Source organism: Lynx rufus, unplaced genomic scaffold (assembly GCF_022079265.1).
Source record: "Lynx rufus isolate CCGP_SWC_20201006 ecotype Redwood Valley unplaced genomic scaffold, mLynRuf1.p SCAF_16, whole genome shotgun sequence".
NCBI classification, from domain to species: Eukaryota; Metazoa; Chordata; class Mammalia; order Carnivora; family Felidae; genus Lynx; species Lynx rufus.
Window position 1 is genome coordinate 50,805,378 of NW_025814830.1, and position 14,756 is coordinate 50,820,133.

The window sequence follows — 14,756 nt, forward strand, 5'->3', positions numbered from 1 at the left end:
CCCAAAGTTACCTGCCCAGTCCTGATGAAGTGGGATTGGACCCAAGTCTGTCCAACAGCAGAGCCCACGCCCCCATCGGCTACACCATCCCTCTTTCTGAGCCTCGGGCCTCTGAGGACAGCCTGCCGGGCACTCCAGGCCAGCAGCGTGGGCATCAAACAGCTGCCGGGAGTGAGGACTCTGGGAAGGTCACAACACACCCAGGGCCTTGTTCACGAGGTACAAAGGGCTCTATTGCGGGCACGGGGAACATGTTGTCTCTTGGACGTCGCGATGCACCTGTTTCTTCCTGGCACTTTGGGGAACTCCCTCTGTGTGGTGGCCAGAAGCCAGGGCAGGAGTTGACAAGGGAGCTGAAGTTATAGCAGAAACAAAGCCGGAAGGAGCTTGGGTCTGAGTCCCCTTCTGTGGCTCTGCTGGGGCCTGGCTTCTTACACTACTTGTGACCATTGTCATTTGATTATGTGTGGCATTTGCTTCTTGGCTGTGTCCTCTGCTGGACCGAGAGCTCACTGGTTTTTCTAACCATTATATCCCCACTGCCTTGCGCACGGCAAATATTTGTTAAATAAATGAAAGAAGGTACGGTCTATTAGATGGAGACAGGTATGTGATAAATTTCAGCTAGATGTGGAGGTTGCTGTTTGGGGGAGAGTATGAAATGCTGTGGAAGTCCAGAAAGGGAGAGTCCCGATGTCTGGATGCTTCCAAGAAGGTGACACTGGAGTGGGAGATGGAAGGGTGAATAGCACAGGAGTTTTCCATGCAGGGTAGGTATAAAGGGCCTTTGGCCCAGGGAGAGAACAGCAGATCAAAGGCAGGGAAGGCAGAAGAGGAACACTGATGCATGAAAGATGGCCTCTGATGACCTCAGAGCTAATGTCTGGACACTGTCATGGGCAGAGCTGAGCTGACTTGAGACAGGGATTTGATTGCAATTAATAGAGCCATGTGCCATCCAGGGGCTTGGCGAGACTGGGTAGGGGGCTGGGCAAGCAGTGCTGCATCTCACAGAAGGCTCCTGCGCTGGAGACAGATGGGCTTGGGTCTGAGTTCCAGCTCTCCCACCTACTAGGCAAGGGATCTGGGGGTAAATTTGTTGACTTTCCTGAGCCTTTGTTTTACCACCTTAGAATGGGAATTCCTACTCTCTTAGAGGGTTATTGTGGAGGTCTGATGAGGTAATACAAGTAAAGCACGGAACACAGCACCTGGCATGGAATAAAGGACTCTGAGTTCAGTTCCTTGGCGATGAATGTCCATTCATTCAATGGTCATTTGTTCTCAATGGTGAGCATAGCACACTGTTCCTGACTAATGGGGCTCCTGGTGCACTGAGGGAACAGACATCATCCCAGTGACCTCCTGAGTAGATATGAAATGGCTTAGTGCTGTGTTTAGTGCTATGGAGGAATGGATGTATGTACTGGGAGAGCTTACAGCAGAAAATCCGACTTGCCCGGGGGTTAAGAACAGTTTTCTCAAGGAAGTGATACTGGAGGCAGGGTCTAGTTAACCATACTGGGGGAGGAGGGGCATTCCAGGCCTAGGGAACAGCATATGCAAAGACACTGTAGAGGGGTGCAGAACAGCCACGAGAGGCACTGAAAGGGGACCCCAAATGAGTTGGACACACCCAACCAAGCTTGCTGTGTCTTCTTCTTTGTGTCCTCTCCTTACCTGGCACCCAGAGTTGTCCCAAGTCCCCTGGACCTCATCCCAGAACACACAGTGGGACAGGAAGGTGGTGATGCCAACTGTGAGGTCCCTGGTGGGGGTTAGCTCCAGGTCAGACTCGGGGACCACAGTCAGATAGTAGATGCCTTCTCCAAAATGCAGGTCCTCTGGGTTCAGAATCCACGTGGACAGTCCATCTGCAAGAGAGAGGGCTCCAGGTCAGCCCGAAGCCTTGTGGAGACTGGGGCTAATGTCATGGGAGAGAAAGACCAAGGTGACTGGGTAGGGGAGCTGACCTTGATGGTCTCCCTGATATCCTAAGAAAGCCCTCTTCCCTTGAGGTCTGGAGCAGAGAATAGGAGGCACTCCCAAGTCAACACAACTGCCAAGTAAGGTAGATGAGGGCTCAAATTCTGACTCTGTCCCTTCTTGGCTGTGTGACTTTGTACCAGTTGACCTCTCTGTTCTTATCTGGCAAGAGGAAATGTCCATAGTGCCCATCCCAAGGGTTGTAATGAGGATTGCAGTGAAGTTAGTTCTATAAGTGCATATCAGTTCAGGGTGTTTAGTAGGTGCTCACTTAATGTTGCCAGATAATAATACTGATGATAACAGTAGTAGTAGTAGTAGTAATAACACCAAAAAATAGGCGTTTAATGTAACAAAAAAAGTTTTTTTTCCCCCATGGCTTCTGATTCTCAAGTTTTAAGTTGGTTACCCTCTCCCCACTGCCCAAGAAGCTGGCCCAGTTGATGGATTACCTGCAGCAGCCGTTGGCGGAAGGTGAACTTTGGCGTCATAGCTGGTCTCGTTGGGGTGGTAGCCGTAGCCCAGGCTGAGCCTGAGTGGGACATGAGGCCTCCAGTGCAGCTGGATCCCCAAAGCTGCGCCATCTGTAGTCAGGTTCACCCACAAAGCTTCAGGACTGGTCAAGTGTAACACAGTTGGCTCACCGTGTCCTTTTGAAAGCCGGGGCAGCAGGATCTGTCATCAGAAACAGTCACATCAGGGGTGTGCCGGGATGGGAGTGCCAGTAAGCATCAGGGCTGCTGTGCAGAGCAGGGCAGGGTGAGGGCCCGGGGAACCGAGATCCACTCTGCTGTGCTCATCTTATCAGCTTCCTGGGGCTGCTTATCTTGGTGCTTATGATACCACAGATCTGCCGTCTTACAGTTCTGGAGGCCAGGAGTCCAGAATCAGTTCCACGGGGCTAAGGTTGGCTGGCTGATGCCGTCTGGAGGCTCTAGGAGAGAACCTTGCCTTTTCCAGCTTCTGAGGGTGCCGTGTCCCTTGGCTCAGGGCCCCTCCTTACATCGCCCCAACCTCTTGCTTTTGTCATCGGATCAGCCTTTTGTCTTCTGTAGTTAACTCTCCCTGTCTCTGCCTCTTGTAAGGAGCTGGCATGACACTGGGCCCACCCACATCATCCAGGGTCATCTCTCTATCAAGATCCTTAACTTGGGGCGCCTGGGTGGCGCAGTCGGTTAAGCGTCCGACTTCAGCCAGGTCACGATCTCGCGGTCCGTGAGTTCGAGCCCCGCGTCGGGCTCTGGGCTGATGGCTCAGAGCATGGAGCCTGTTTCCGATTCTGTGTCTCCCTCTCTCTCTGCCCCTCCCCCATTCATGTTCTGTCTCTCTCTGTCCCAAAAATAAATAAACGTTGAAAAAAAAAAATTAAAAAAAAAAAAAGATCCTTAACTTAATCATACCTGCAAAGTCCCCTTGGCCATGTAAGGCAGCAAATCCACAGGCTCAGGGATGAGAATATGGACATCCCGGGGGGGCTGTTATTCACCCACCACACTCATCAAACTGCATACCAAGGACGGGGCTGCATCCGTACAGAAAGAGGACAGACTTTTTCTCATTCTCTCAAGTGTGCTGTGTGAACTATGGTCATGCTGACGATGGTGTGAAGCAAGTGAAGTGTCTAAGTTAGGAGCACAGGCCAGAAAGGCAGAGAGACCTCTGTTTGGATCCTGGCTCTGTCCTGTATCAGCTGTGGGACCTCCAGCCAGTTAACAGGCCACTCGGAGCCTCTGCTTCCTTGTCATCAGTAGACCACGTAGACTCATTCAGGGTATTAAAAATAGTATCGCATACATGGGGCGCCTGGCTGGCTCAGTCGGTGGAGCTCGTGACTCTTGATCTCAGGGTTGTGAGTTCAGGCCACACGTTGGGTGTAGATATTACTTAAAAATAAAATATTTTGGGGGTGCCTGGGTGGCCCGTTAAGCATCCGACTCTTGGTTTTGGCTCAGGTCACGATCTCATGGTTTGTGGGTTCAAGCCCCACGTCGGGCTCTGTGTTGGAAGCATGGAGCCTGCCTGGGATTCTCTCTCCCCATCTCTCTCTTTGCCCCTCCCCCACCCCCAAATAAATAAATAAAAAAACATTTAGTACAAAAAAATGTTTTAAAAAATGATATCACATATTTAAAAAAAAAAATTTTTTTTAAGCGGGGGGGGGGGGGGTGGGGCGCACCTGGGTGGCTCAGTCGGTTCAGTGTCCGACTTCAACTCACATCATGATCTTGCAGTTGGTGAGTTTGAGCCCTGCATTGGGCTCTGTGCTAACAGCTCAGAGCCTGGAGCCTGCTTTGGATTCTGTGTCTCCCTCACTTTCTGCCCCTCCCCCACTTGTGCGTGCGTGCGCGCTCTCTCTCTGTCTCTCTTTCAAAAACAAATAAACATTAAAAATTTTTTAATGATATTACATACAAAATACTTAGCCAAGTGCCAGATACAGAGTAATACTAAAAAGTTAGCAGCTATCATTATTCTATTACTAATATGTTAGAAGTTCTCATAACCATTCTCCATTAACTGATGCTCTGTGTTCCCTTCTTAAAACAGACTGATTGTTGCCCACTGTGCACTCTTATTTCTGGTGGTCTTCTGTGTTAGACATGGGCATGGTCCACCATGTGCCCCCTTCCAGGAAGGGCCTGCTCCCCACTCACAGACAGGCTCCAGCTGTCAGCTCCTTCAGGGTCTGTCCCAGCTGCAGAGCTCCACCTCGTCTGAGGCACACCCTCCCTGGGGCCACCTGCATCCAGGGGGCGAAGAAGGGGTATGAGGCCAAGACTTAGCAGCCTGCTGTGGGACATCTGTCTCATTTGTACATGAGGGATTTTAATTTATGGAGGCGACTGCTGATATGGAGGGGCCAGTGCCATTGAAAGAATCTGTGACTTACATTTCCTAAGAGGAGGGGACTACCATGCCATGCAGGGCCACAGGGGTCAGGAGGCAGGGGCAGGCACAGGGGAAAGCTCAGGTCAGGGCCGTTATTGGGATCTCCATGGGAAAGGCCTGGCAGGACAGAGTAAGCCATTTTCAGATAGGCCCATTTGGATGATTTCAGCAGGGTTGGGACTATAGGAGTGGTCTCATCTGGTGGCCTGGTACCTGGCCTCGGGATGGTTTAGGACAGGGGAAATGTTGACTTGGTGTGTGAGTCAGATAAAGGGGCTTGTTGGGGGTATGGACTTGGGGTTGGTTAGTCTACATATGAAAGGTGTAGACTTCTTCCTCACCAGCAAGATTTTTAAGATATCAAAACATCAAAACATACAAAAAATAATAAGCCTGATTATTATCATTCTAATGGCTGGTACTTGTTACGGCACACCCCCTTGAGTTGACCGGGGCTTTGTGAGGTCTGGGTTGCGATCTGACTCCTCCTTCTGCCCGGTCCTGCTGTCCTTCCTCCCTCTTTGCAGGTGTGGGTCTCAGCAAACATCTAGCACCCCAAGCTCTTTCTCAGCACCTGCTTCCAGAGAACCCAGCCTATGACAGCTCTCTCCTGCCAGTCAAGGTGTGAGCTCACCAGTGGGCACATGTGTTTATCCCAAAGCTGCTTATGTCCACATGTGTTTGTAAAGGTCAATTGAAAAAAAAATTTTTTTTCTAATGTTTATTTCTTTTTGAGACAGAGAAAGACAGAGCATGAACGAGGGAGGGTCAGAGAGAGAGACACACACAGAATCTGAAGCAGGCTCCAGGCTCTGAGCTGTCAGCACAGAGTCTGACGCGGGGCTTGAACTCATGGAGTGTGAGATCATGACCTGAGCCGAAGTCAGATGCTTAACTGACTGAGCCACCCAGGCGCCCCTGTAAAGGTCAATTTTAATGAGATATTCCACAGAGTGACATAAAGTGACAGAGTACTAGTGTGCAAAGAATTATTTGCATAAAAACAAGCTGAATGCTTTGAGGAGATACAGGAAAGATGAATTGCTAAACATTGGTATTGAATTAGTCATTGATGAGAAAACTAGATTAGGAAAAAACTCGCTAAAATCTCAAGAGATCCTCAAGAGGATCTGATCTTGTATTGCACCATGGTGTGCTTATATTTTTGCTTCATTTTAATGTTTTTATTTATTTTTGAGCGAGCGAGAGGGGTGGGGTGGGGGGGGACAGAAGACCCAAAGCAGGCTCTGGGCTGACAGCAGAGATCCTGATGTAGGGCTCGAACTCACAAACCCTGAGATCATGACCTGAGCCAAAGTCAGATGCTTAACCAACTGAGCCACCCAGGCGCCCTGATGTTTTTGCTTCATTTTAGAGAAAATTGGACATTTCAGAGCCTGCAATGTAAGGGTGGTTAATGTAATGAAAATGATTAAAATTCCAATCAACAGATTGAAAGAAATGTTTCAATTGTACACCCCAAGATTGACAATGATATACATTTATAGTTTTAAGTTAAAATACAACGTGTAAGACAGGGTATGGACCATTCTTAATGATTCTCCTCTTTAATCAACTGTTGGTCCCAACCAAGTTGAAGAAGAAAACAGAAGTGACACCTGACTTCTGAAAGCACCCCCAAGTTCTACCTCGATGTTCTCCGACAGATTCCTCACGGGTATGAGATGTCCACTGGGGCTGGTCAGACAGAGGCCACCAACAGTTCCACTGACATCAAAGTGACTTTGGGCTGGGAAAGGGCTCGTTGGGAAACTCATCATCTGAAACCAAGAACACAGAGTGCTGGCCGAGGCCCCTGAAGGCTGGAAGGTGACTGCATCCCTGTGTGAATGACAGGGTTTCCCAAGATGGGATGGACAAGTGGCCCTTGCTCTATGGGGTGAATGGGGGACCCTGTTGTTAGCTAGCTGTGTCTGGCTTTCTGGGTGTGTGTCTGCCTTTCAAGGCTGAGGACCTGCTCAGACCCGCTAGAGTTGTGCAGCTGCTGGACTGTAAAACCATCTGAGCCTTTTTTCTTGGCAAAGCCAGCGAGTCCCCAAGAGAAAGATATTTGTCTTTGTTGGGGCTGAAGGAACAGAGAGATGTGCCCTAACTTGGGAGTGAAAAGAGCCCTGGGCTTGCCGTTTCCTAGTTATGGAACGAAGTCCGAAGAACTTTACTTCCAGGAACTAATTGAACCGAGGCTGCCGGGGAAGTTCCACCACACAGTGGAAGAAGGATGGATTTGGGAGTCTGCATCCCAGCCCTGCCATTTTGCTTGTGGCCTCGGGCAGGTCACTGAGCCTCATCTGTAAAATGGGCATAGTAATATGTGTAATTGAAAGGGTCGTCTTCAACATAACCGAGCAAACACGCATGCGAGTGCAAATGCCATAGAAGCTGTAAAGGGCTGCTCCCGAGGAGGGCATTACTGTTGTTACCCTGATGTCCACAGGCTCCTGGCTGGCCTCCATGGAGCCAAGGGAGGAGGCCGCGGGCAGGGTGAAGGTCGCAGAGTGAGTGGCAGCGGTGTGCACAGAGGAGCCCCGCCAGTTCCAGGGCTGTATTCTGGCCACAAGGCGAGAGCAGAGGTGCCAGGAGAGAGAGAGGAAAGTCAGTGTCAGAGGAAGAGTTCTTGCTCTGCCGGGAGCCCCAGTATCGCCATTAGAGCAGGCGGCTCTGCTTCAGTCCCCAAAGGCGGTTCTGTACGCTCGTGTCAATGGAACAGCATGGAAGGTAGCCGACAACCCCCCCCCCCCCCCCCACACACACACACACTGTGAGGACAGGGCTTTAGCCAGCTTTGTTTAAGGCCGCACCCCCCCCCACCCCGTGCCAACAAGAGTGCCTGGCACACAGTGGGGGTCAACACATCCTTTGCTGAATGAATAAGTGAGCTTTGATGTGAGCATTTCTCCAGGCCTAGCTCCCCTACCTACTTGATCTCTGATATCATGGGTTCCCAGCCCCATCTTCTCTGGCCCTTGCCATTGTCCTGTCGGATTAGACTGGGGACCTGGTTTCAGACCCTAGCTCTGGTCAGAGTGCTGCTTCAGGAAATTGCCCCTGGGACCCAGGAGGGTAACCCTGGCATGGAGAATTGGAGAAGGGTGCTCACTGCGGGTGTCCCAGCAGGGCCTGCAGTGTGGTCCAGCCCTTGCTTGTCAGGGGGAGGAATGCAGGGTGGAGGGCATCCTCAGGTCCACGAACTCCCAAGGCAAGTGCTCTTGAATCCAGCCCACAGCTCTGGGGAGCACCGGGCTTGGCCAGGCACACCCCAGATGTGGTTAAAGGTGGGCAGGCCCCCTTCATTCAGCCTCCCTGCCTGCATGGCTCCCACATGACCCAACTCTCAGGACTTGTGGGTGGCTCCAAGACGGGGTGTGGACTCAGCCGTTGCCCTCCTACGCTGCACAAGCACCCAACGTGGGGACCTTCTCTCGGTGAAAAGCCCTCCCACTTCCAAGGCTGGCTGCCTGGGCTCTGCCTGTCACAGGGTCTCGGGCTGTGGCTATGGAACGAGCCAGGTCAGGGGACAGGCTGTCTTGGGGATGCCAGTGCTGCTGGTTACCTGTTCGTGTACACAGAGATGGAAGGGGCAGCCAGAGTGGCCGGGAGGCCCCCAGGCAGTGTCCCCAGCAGGAGGGCAGCCTGCACTCGCTCCACAACATCGAGCAGCTGGGGCACGGTGGCCATCTGGAAGAGGAAGCAGGGGATGCTGCTGTGACCCGTGTCCATATGCCACCTTTGCTCACTGTCACCAGGCTAGTGTGGGGCCTTCAGCAGGGACTGGGCAGGGGGTGGGGGGCGCGCAGAGGAGTGAGCAAGGGACAACACTGCCGTTCATTGAGCGCCAGGCTCTGTAGGGAATGAAGAGTAACAATTGCACGGATTCCAGCACTTATGTGAACCCTTTTCATCCTCACGACAACTCTGTGAGGCAGGTGCTCTCACTTACCCATTTGGCAGACAGGGAAACAAAGGCACGTAAAGGATGAGTGACTTGTGGAGGTCACATATGGAAAAAGGCAAGTGCCAGGACTCAACGGTGAGGTGGAGAGGCATCTGGCTCCTGAGTCCGTGCGCTAGGCTGTCACGCTCTGTGCCTCTCTGTGCTGCTCTGTCCGACCCTGCCGTCCACCCACAGCCCACATCTTATTTGTGGGGAAATGGAAAGCCACAGGCAGAGCCATTTTACAGGGTCACCTGGGCTTGGACTGCTGCTCACCCCACCCAAACCCCCAGATGAGGATGTGGGCTCACTGAGGTCAAGGACCCGGGAAGGGCTGGACGTTTGCAAAGAGTTCCTATTGGGGCACAGATTACACGTGTGCGTGTATGTGTGTGTGCGCACGCATGTGCGTGCATGTGTGTGTGTGAGAGAGAGGATATGACTGAGTGGATGTGAACGTATGTATTTAAGGGTGACGTGAATATAAAGACTTAAGTGTGTATGTATTTGTGAGTATATGTGTGATTGTGTGTCTGCGTACGAATGTGTGTTTGAGGGTATGTGTGAGTGTAAGTATTGGAACATAAACATGTGTGTGTGTGTGTGTGTGTGTGTGTGTGCTCCTGAGTAGACGTGACACAGCCCCACCTGGTGAAAGTGATGGGCCTTCAGCTCCATCGTGAGGCCATCCTGGGAGGCCCTTCCCCTGGTGGCCCGTCAGGGCGCTGGGGCCGCATGAGACAGTGCCACGTCCGTTCTCACTCCAGAGGCTGCCTGTGTTCTAACAGCGTTCTGTGTTTTGAGAACCGGGAGGGTGGACGTGTGATCTCACCAGTTGGTGGCTTATCTGGGAGGTGGCGGGTTGCCTCAGTTTACAGATGAGGAATGAGGCCGAGAGTCGTCATGCACCCAGCCCAAGTCTCAAGGTTTGAAAGTGACAGAGGCAGCATGTGAACTCAGGCTGCCTCGCTCCAAAGCCTGTGCTCTGCCTAGTATACCACACTGGCTCCCAGAAGCTCTGGTCTCTGGAACTTTTCTTCCAGTTCCCTAGAGAGGACTTTAACCTCTGTGTCTCAGTTTCCTCATCTGCAAGATGAAGAGAAAGACCCATCTAGAAAGGCTGGTGTGAGTGGGGCATGTGGTAGCTGGGAGGCCTGCATCTGGGCTGAAACACCTACCTGGCTGCCGTTGGCCCCGGTAGGGTTTTCCGGTCCATCCCTCAGGGAAGCTGCCAGCACACTGCCCACGGCCTGAAACAGGTCCTTGGTGGCCGCCTGGCGCCTCTGGTCCTCAGGATGGGCCTTAGAGCTCGCTGCCAGCAGAGCTTCACTGGCATCCTGCAGAACCCAGGTGGCCTCCCGCTGGGCTCACCCAAAGGGGAAGGGAAAGCAACGTGAGCCCCTCCTGAGCCAGACCAGCCCCTGCACCATTCCAAGGACAAGGGCTGCAATAGAGGGGAGCAGGGCGGGGAGATAAACTAGGGAAAATCTGGGCCCATTGCACAGGCTGCCCGTATCACTCACTTGAGGTCAGCTTCTCCTTCCCACAATGTGCTAAGTTCCTTCAGGAGAGTACCCTAGTCCATCTCTGAGTCTTTCCAGAGTGCCTTGCACACGCCTAGCTCATAGCAGTAAACATTCCCTAACTGGGGGGGGATGGATGGAAGGATGGATGGATGGAAGGATGGATGGATGGATGGATGGATGGATGGGTGGTGGCTGGATAGATGAATGGACAAGACACTTATTCCGGTTTTGTGGTTCTGTGTGTATTTGTGTAAATTCTTGCTGCCCCAGTAGTCTGAAAATGCCGCAAGGGTAGAGGCTATGTCTGTGTGACTTGCTGAATTCTCAGTGCCTGGTGTGTGCACAGTACCTGGTATATACTAGGCACTCGGGAAGCATTTGTTGAATGAATGAGTAAATTAGTGCCTGGATAAGCGAATGGAAGGATGGAGGGGCAGATGTACACAGGTACCGAATCAATGCGTGCGTATGGAACGGATGGATGAGCAGATGGGTGTGTAAATGGCAAGTGTGATGTTAAAAGCATCGTGGCCTCAGAAATAAAGGTCAGCCTTGCTGGCTCCCGGCTGGAGAATGTGAGGGGCTCCACCTCCTGACAGTAGGTGAAGCACAGCCAGGGTAGCTCTCCCCTCCCTGCTTAGGGCTCCATTTTGAACCCTTGGCTACCATTTCACTGGGAGCATGGTGATTTCATTTCAGTTCTCCAAGAGGCAGACCCTGAGGCAAGGATTGAAGGTGTGGGCAGGCAGAGTGGGCTGGTGGGGCGGGCGTCGAAGAAGAAAGAAGGGCAGGAGCTGGCAGCTGGACATCAGTGGTGTATTTACGGGGAACATGGGTGGGTTAGCAGCAGGATCTGGGCACACACTTGAGTGTCCCCCAGTGATTAGAGTCAGCTGCTCCCTTGGGGTGCCACTGGCAGGTCGGGGAGTGGGGTGTGTGAGCACCCCGGCTGGGACACCAGAATGAGACACAGGGGCTGCGGGAGGACGTCTTCTCTTTCTGGGCACCACCCATGCAGGACCCTTGGAAACCAAATGGTGAGAGCTTTGGTGGCTCCGTGACTGAGGGACCGTCGACCTGAGGAGCGTCGTCAGTGACCCACTGCAGAGGTGTGTGTCCCATGGCTCGGCCCGGGTCAGCAGGGGGCCTCACTCACCTGGGCCGTGGGTGTGAGCTCCTCACTGCGGTGGGTCACCTCTCTCAGAACCTGGGCCAGCCCTTGCACCTTCTGCATGTCCCCCAGGGTGGCGGTGACCGCAGACAGTGACCCCAGCATGTGCTCTCTGACCTGTTGCAGAGGGAGGAAGAAGAAATATAATTTCTGTCTCAGAAAGATTTGGGGTCACAGCAAGTGACCAGGTTCATCTGGGGTTTTCCAAAGCCCGCAGACCTGTGTTTGCTTCATAGGTTGTGTGGTGGGCAGAAGAATGGCCTCCCAAAGATGTCCACATCCTAATCTCTGAAACCTGTCAGTATGTCACGTCACATGGCAAAAGGGACTTTGGCAAAATCGCTTTGGAGTTTTAATTAAGTGAGAGGTTCTGAGATGGGAGCATATCTGGATTAACCAGGTGGGGCCACTGCCATCACAGGGATCTTTGTAAGAGGGAGGTAGGAGGGTCAGAGAGAAGGAGATGTGTGGGTGGAGGCAGAGGTGGAGAATAGGGTCGGGGAGGAAGGAAAAGGAAGTGAGGAGGGGAAATTTGGGGAGGGAGGGAGGAGGGAATGAAGGGTCTGAAGATGTTGAGGTGCTGGCTTTGAAGTTGGAGGGAGGAGTGGAGAGGCTTCTGGGGACTGTGTTTCCTAAGCCACAGAGCCCTTACAGGGGCCAGGGGCCGGCCTTGATAGCTACACACAAGAACTAAGAATATAATTTCAGCACTTGCCCCATAGAACTTTCTGCATTGATGGAAGGTCCTGTCTCTGCACCATCCACTCACCGAATGCAACTACTGAGCCCTTGAAACATGACCAGTGCAGCTGGAGAACTAAATTTTAAACTTTGTTTCATTTTAATTCATCTCAGTTTTTCTCTTTTCTTTTTCTTTCTTTCTTTTTTTTATTTTATTTTAGAGAGAGCATGAGCAGGGGAGAGGGGCAGAGGAAGGGAGTGAGAGAGAGAGAGAGAGAGAGAGAGGGAGGGAGAATCTTAAGCAGGCTTCCTGCTCAGTACAGAGTTCCCACAACCCCTGGGATCATGACCTGAGCCAAAATCAAGAATCAGATGCTCAAGTGACTGAGCCACCCAGGCGCCCCATTTTAATCCATTTAATTTAGCTGTGAGTTCCTAGATAAGCGAGCGGCAACCACTTGGCACAGCCCGGATCTGAGTGAATAGTCCTCTGTGGCCTGCTTCTCACGGCTCACTCAGCCTACCTGTCTGATGGCCCTTCATGGCAGCTGCAGAGTTTGAACCTGTCTGCTATTAAGTCAGGATGCATCCAGGCTATGGCTGGATGGAGGAAAGAAAAGGCCAGTATATGAGGAGACTCTTGTCAGATGTTCTGGAAGGTTAAGTCATGTTTGCCTCTGTGGATCTTCCCTCCTTCCTTGGTCACTGTCCTGGAGGCAGCTTCCATGGAGATGCCCCTGGCTCCTGACTCTCTGTCGGTGGACTCATGCAGCAGGAGATGAGAGGGCTGGAGGAGAGAGAGCTAGAAGCTATACTCCCGGTGCCTCCCTGCCAGTCTACTGTGGTTGGTCAACGGCCTCATTCTTCAGAAGCCACTGCTTGTCCCAGGGAGCCCCTCCACGTGCAGCGGCTCCCTCTGGATTCTGTTCACTTCAGGCCGAGCCCCAACTTTTATCAACAGAGCCCTTCTTAAATTCTTCTCAGTTACCCCATGAGAGTTTTACACCTGCCTGCTGCCGGGACCCCCGCTTTTTCATGAGGAGACCCTGGGTCGGGCTGCCTAGTCTGTGTGCTCAGGGGACCACAGGACATCCAAATGCAAGTCTACCATGGGTAATGTTCAGAGTGAAAGCAACCAAGATTGAGAACCAGGTGGTGGGTTGTGGGGGTGTATGGAGGTACTAATGTGAGCTCAGGGAAGGGGTGAGAGGCTTGGGAGGGCGGGAGGTAGACTGGGGAAGAGCCAGTCTGCGTTGGAACCCCGTCTTCACCACCTACTTAGAAATGTGGGCCTGGGCAAGCTGTTCAAATTCTCTTACTCTGTTTCCTCTTCTGTAACATGGATGGGGATCTCACCATTTACCTTGTAGGGTTTTAACGAGGATTACATATCCATGAAGCTCTTGGGGCCGGCAGCACCTAGTAGGTGCTCAATAAACGTCATTTATCTATAAGTAATCACTATGACAACCACCACTTCTTTGTATTAAGTCCTTACCACGTGTCCTGCACCATGCTAAGTACTTTTCTTGCAAACCCTTCAGGGAACCAGAAAAGTCTTTCTTTTCTTCTTCATGCCCAGCAGGTGTATGTGCTACTGTGCATGTGTATGCGTGTGCGTGCACGTGCACCTGTGTGTACCTGCACCCACACGTGCCTGCACTCATATAGCAGGCACCAGGAGTAGAGGTAATCGTATATTCTACAATAGTTGTTTATCGTGTCAGGTTGTAACACACGAAATGGCCATTTTGTGGGTTAAAAATGGTTGAATGTTGGTAATTTCAAATGGTTTGACCTAACCTTATCAGGTAAACACTATTTATCATCCCCATTTTCCAGTGGCGAACCTGAGGCTTAGAGAAGTTCATTCACCAGCCTGTGACAATATAGATGGAAAGTGACAGAAGTGGGATGACGTCTAATGTCTGACCCCGACCCATTAACCATATGACTGGGGCCAGGCCACTTTTCTCCTCTGGCCTCGGTTTTGTCGCCTTTGACGGGAGGGATTGGAGCAAGACTCTTAAATTCCTTCCTTCCCTAGAAGGCTTTGACTCCAGGAAGAGCAAGGAAAGCAGGTTTCCATCACTTCAGGCCACTTAGTGAAAGGACCAGAAGAGGGAGCTGACATCAACAGCTCAGGAGATGCCAAAGTCTTCTCCACAGCTCCATAAATTCCACTCCCCACCCCAGACTCCGGGGCCCCAGTGGACAGTGTAAAAGGGGCCCATCTTGAGCACCTTCTGTCTGACGTCCACGTTCAGCAGCTGCCTGTAGCCCCGCCCCTGGCACTCCTGGTCCAGCACCGATGCCACGGCCCTGGCCAGCTGGAAGAGCCGCTCGGGGTCCCGTTCGCCTCGCAGAGCGGTGGTGATGTTCTCCACCACTGCAGCCTGGAATGCCACATTCTCAACGTGGGTGTCTCCAAGTCCCACCTGACCGGGAAACAGGAAACATGCTCAGCGCAGGGAAGCCCTGAACTCACCACTCCTTGTTCCAGAATCCGGAGCCTGAAGTCGCAGTCTCCACAAGGCAGGCCAGAGCAAGA

General features: G+C 52.1%; 1 protein-coding gene across 1 annotated transcript in view; it reads right to left on the bottom strand.

Moving 5' to 3' along the window:
- Positions 1–14,756, bottom strand: part of LOC124511519 (polycystic kidney disease protein 1-like 2) — a 67,861-nt gene that overhangs the window by 14,506 nt on the left and 38,599 nt on the right. The window contains exons 16-23 of the mRNA XM_047078816.1: positions 14,449–14,643; positions 11,510–11,641; positions 10,006–10,188; positions 8,447–8,571; positions 7,317–7,443; positions 6,525–6,656; positions 2,439–2,661; positions 1,681–1,874 (exon numbers count right to left, since the gene is read on the bottom strand). Of these exons, the coding sequence (XP_046934772.1) occupies positions 1,681–1,874; positions 2,439–2,661; positions 6,525–6,656; positions 7,317–7,443; positions 8,447–8,571; positions 10,006–10,188; positions 11,510–11,641; positions 14,449–14,643 (1,311 nt within the window). The remainder of the gene's footprint in view (positions 1–1,680; positions 1,875–2,438; positions 2,662–6,524; positions 6,657–7,316; positions 7,444–8,446; positions 8,572–10,005; positions 10,189–11,509; positions 11,642–14,448; positions 14,644–14,756) is intronic.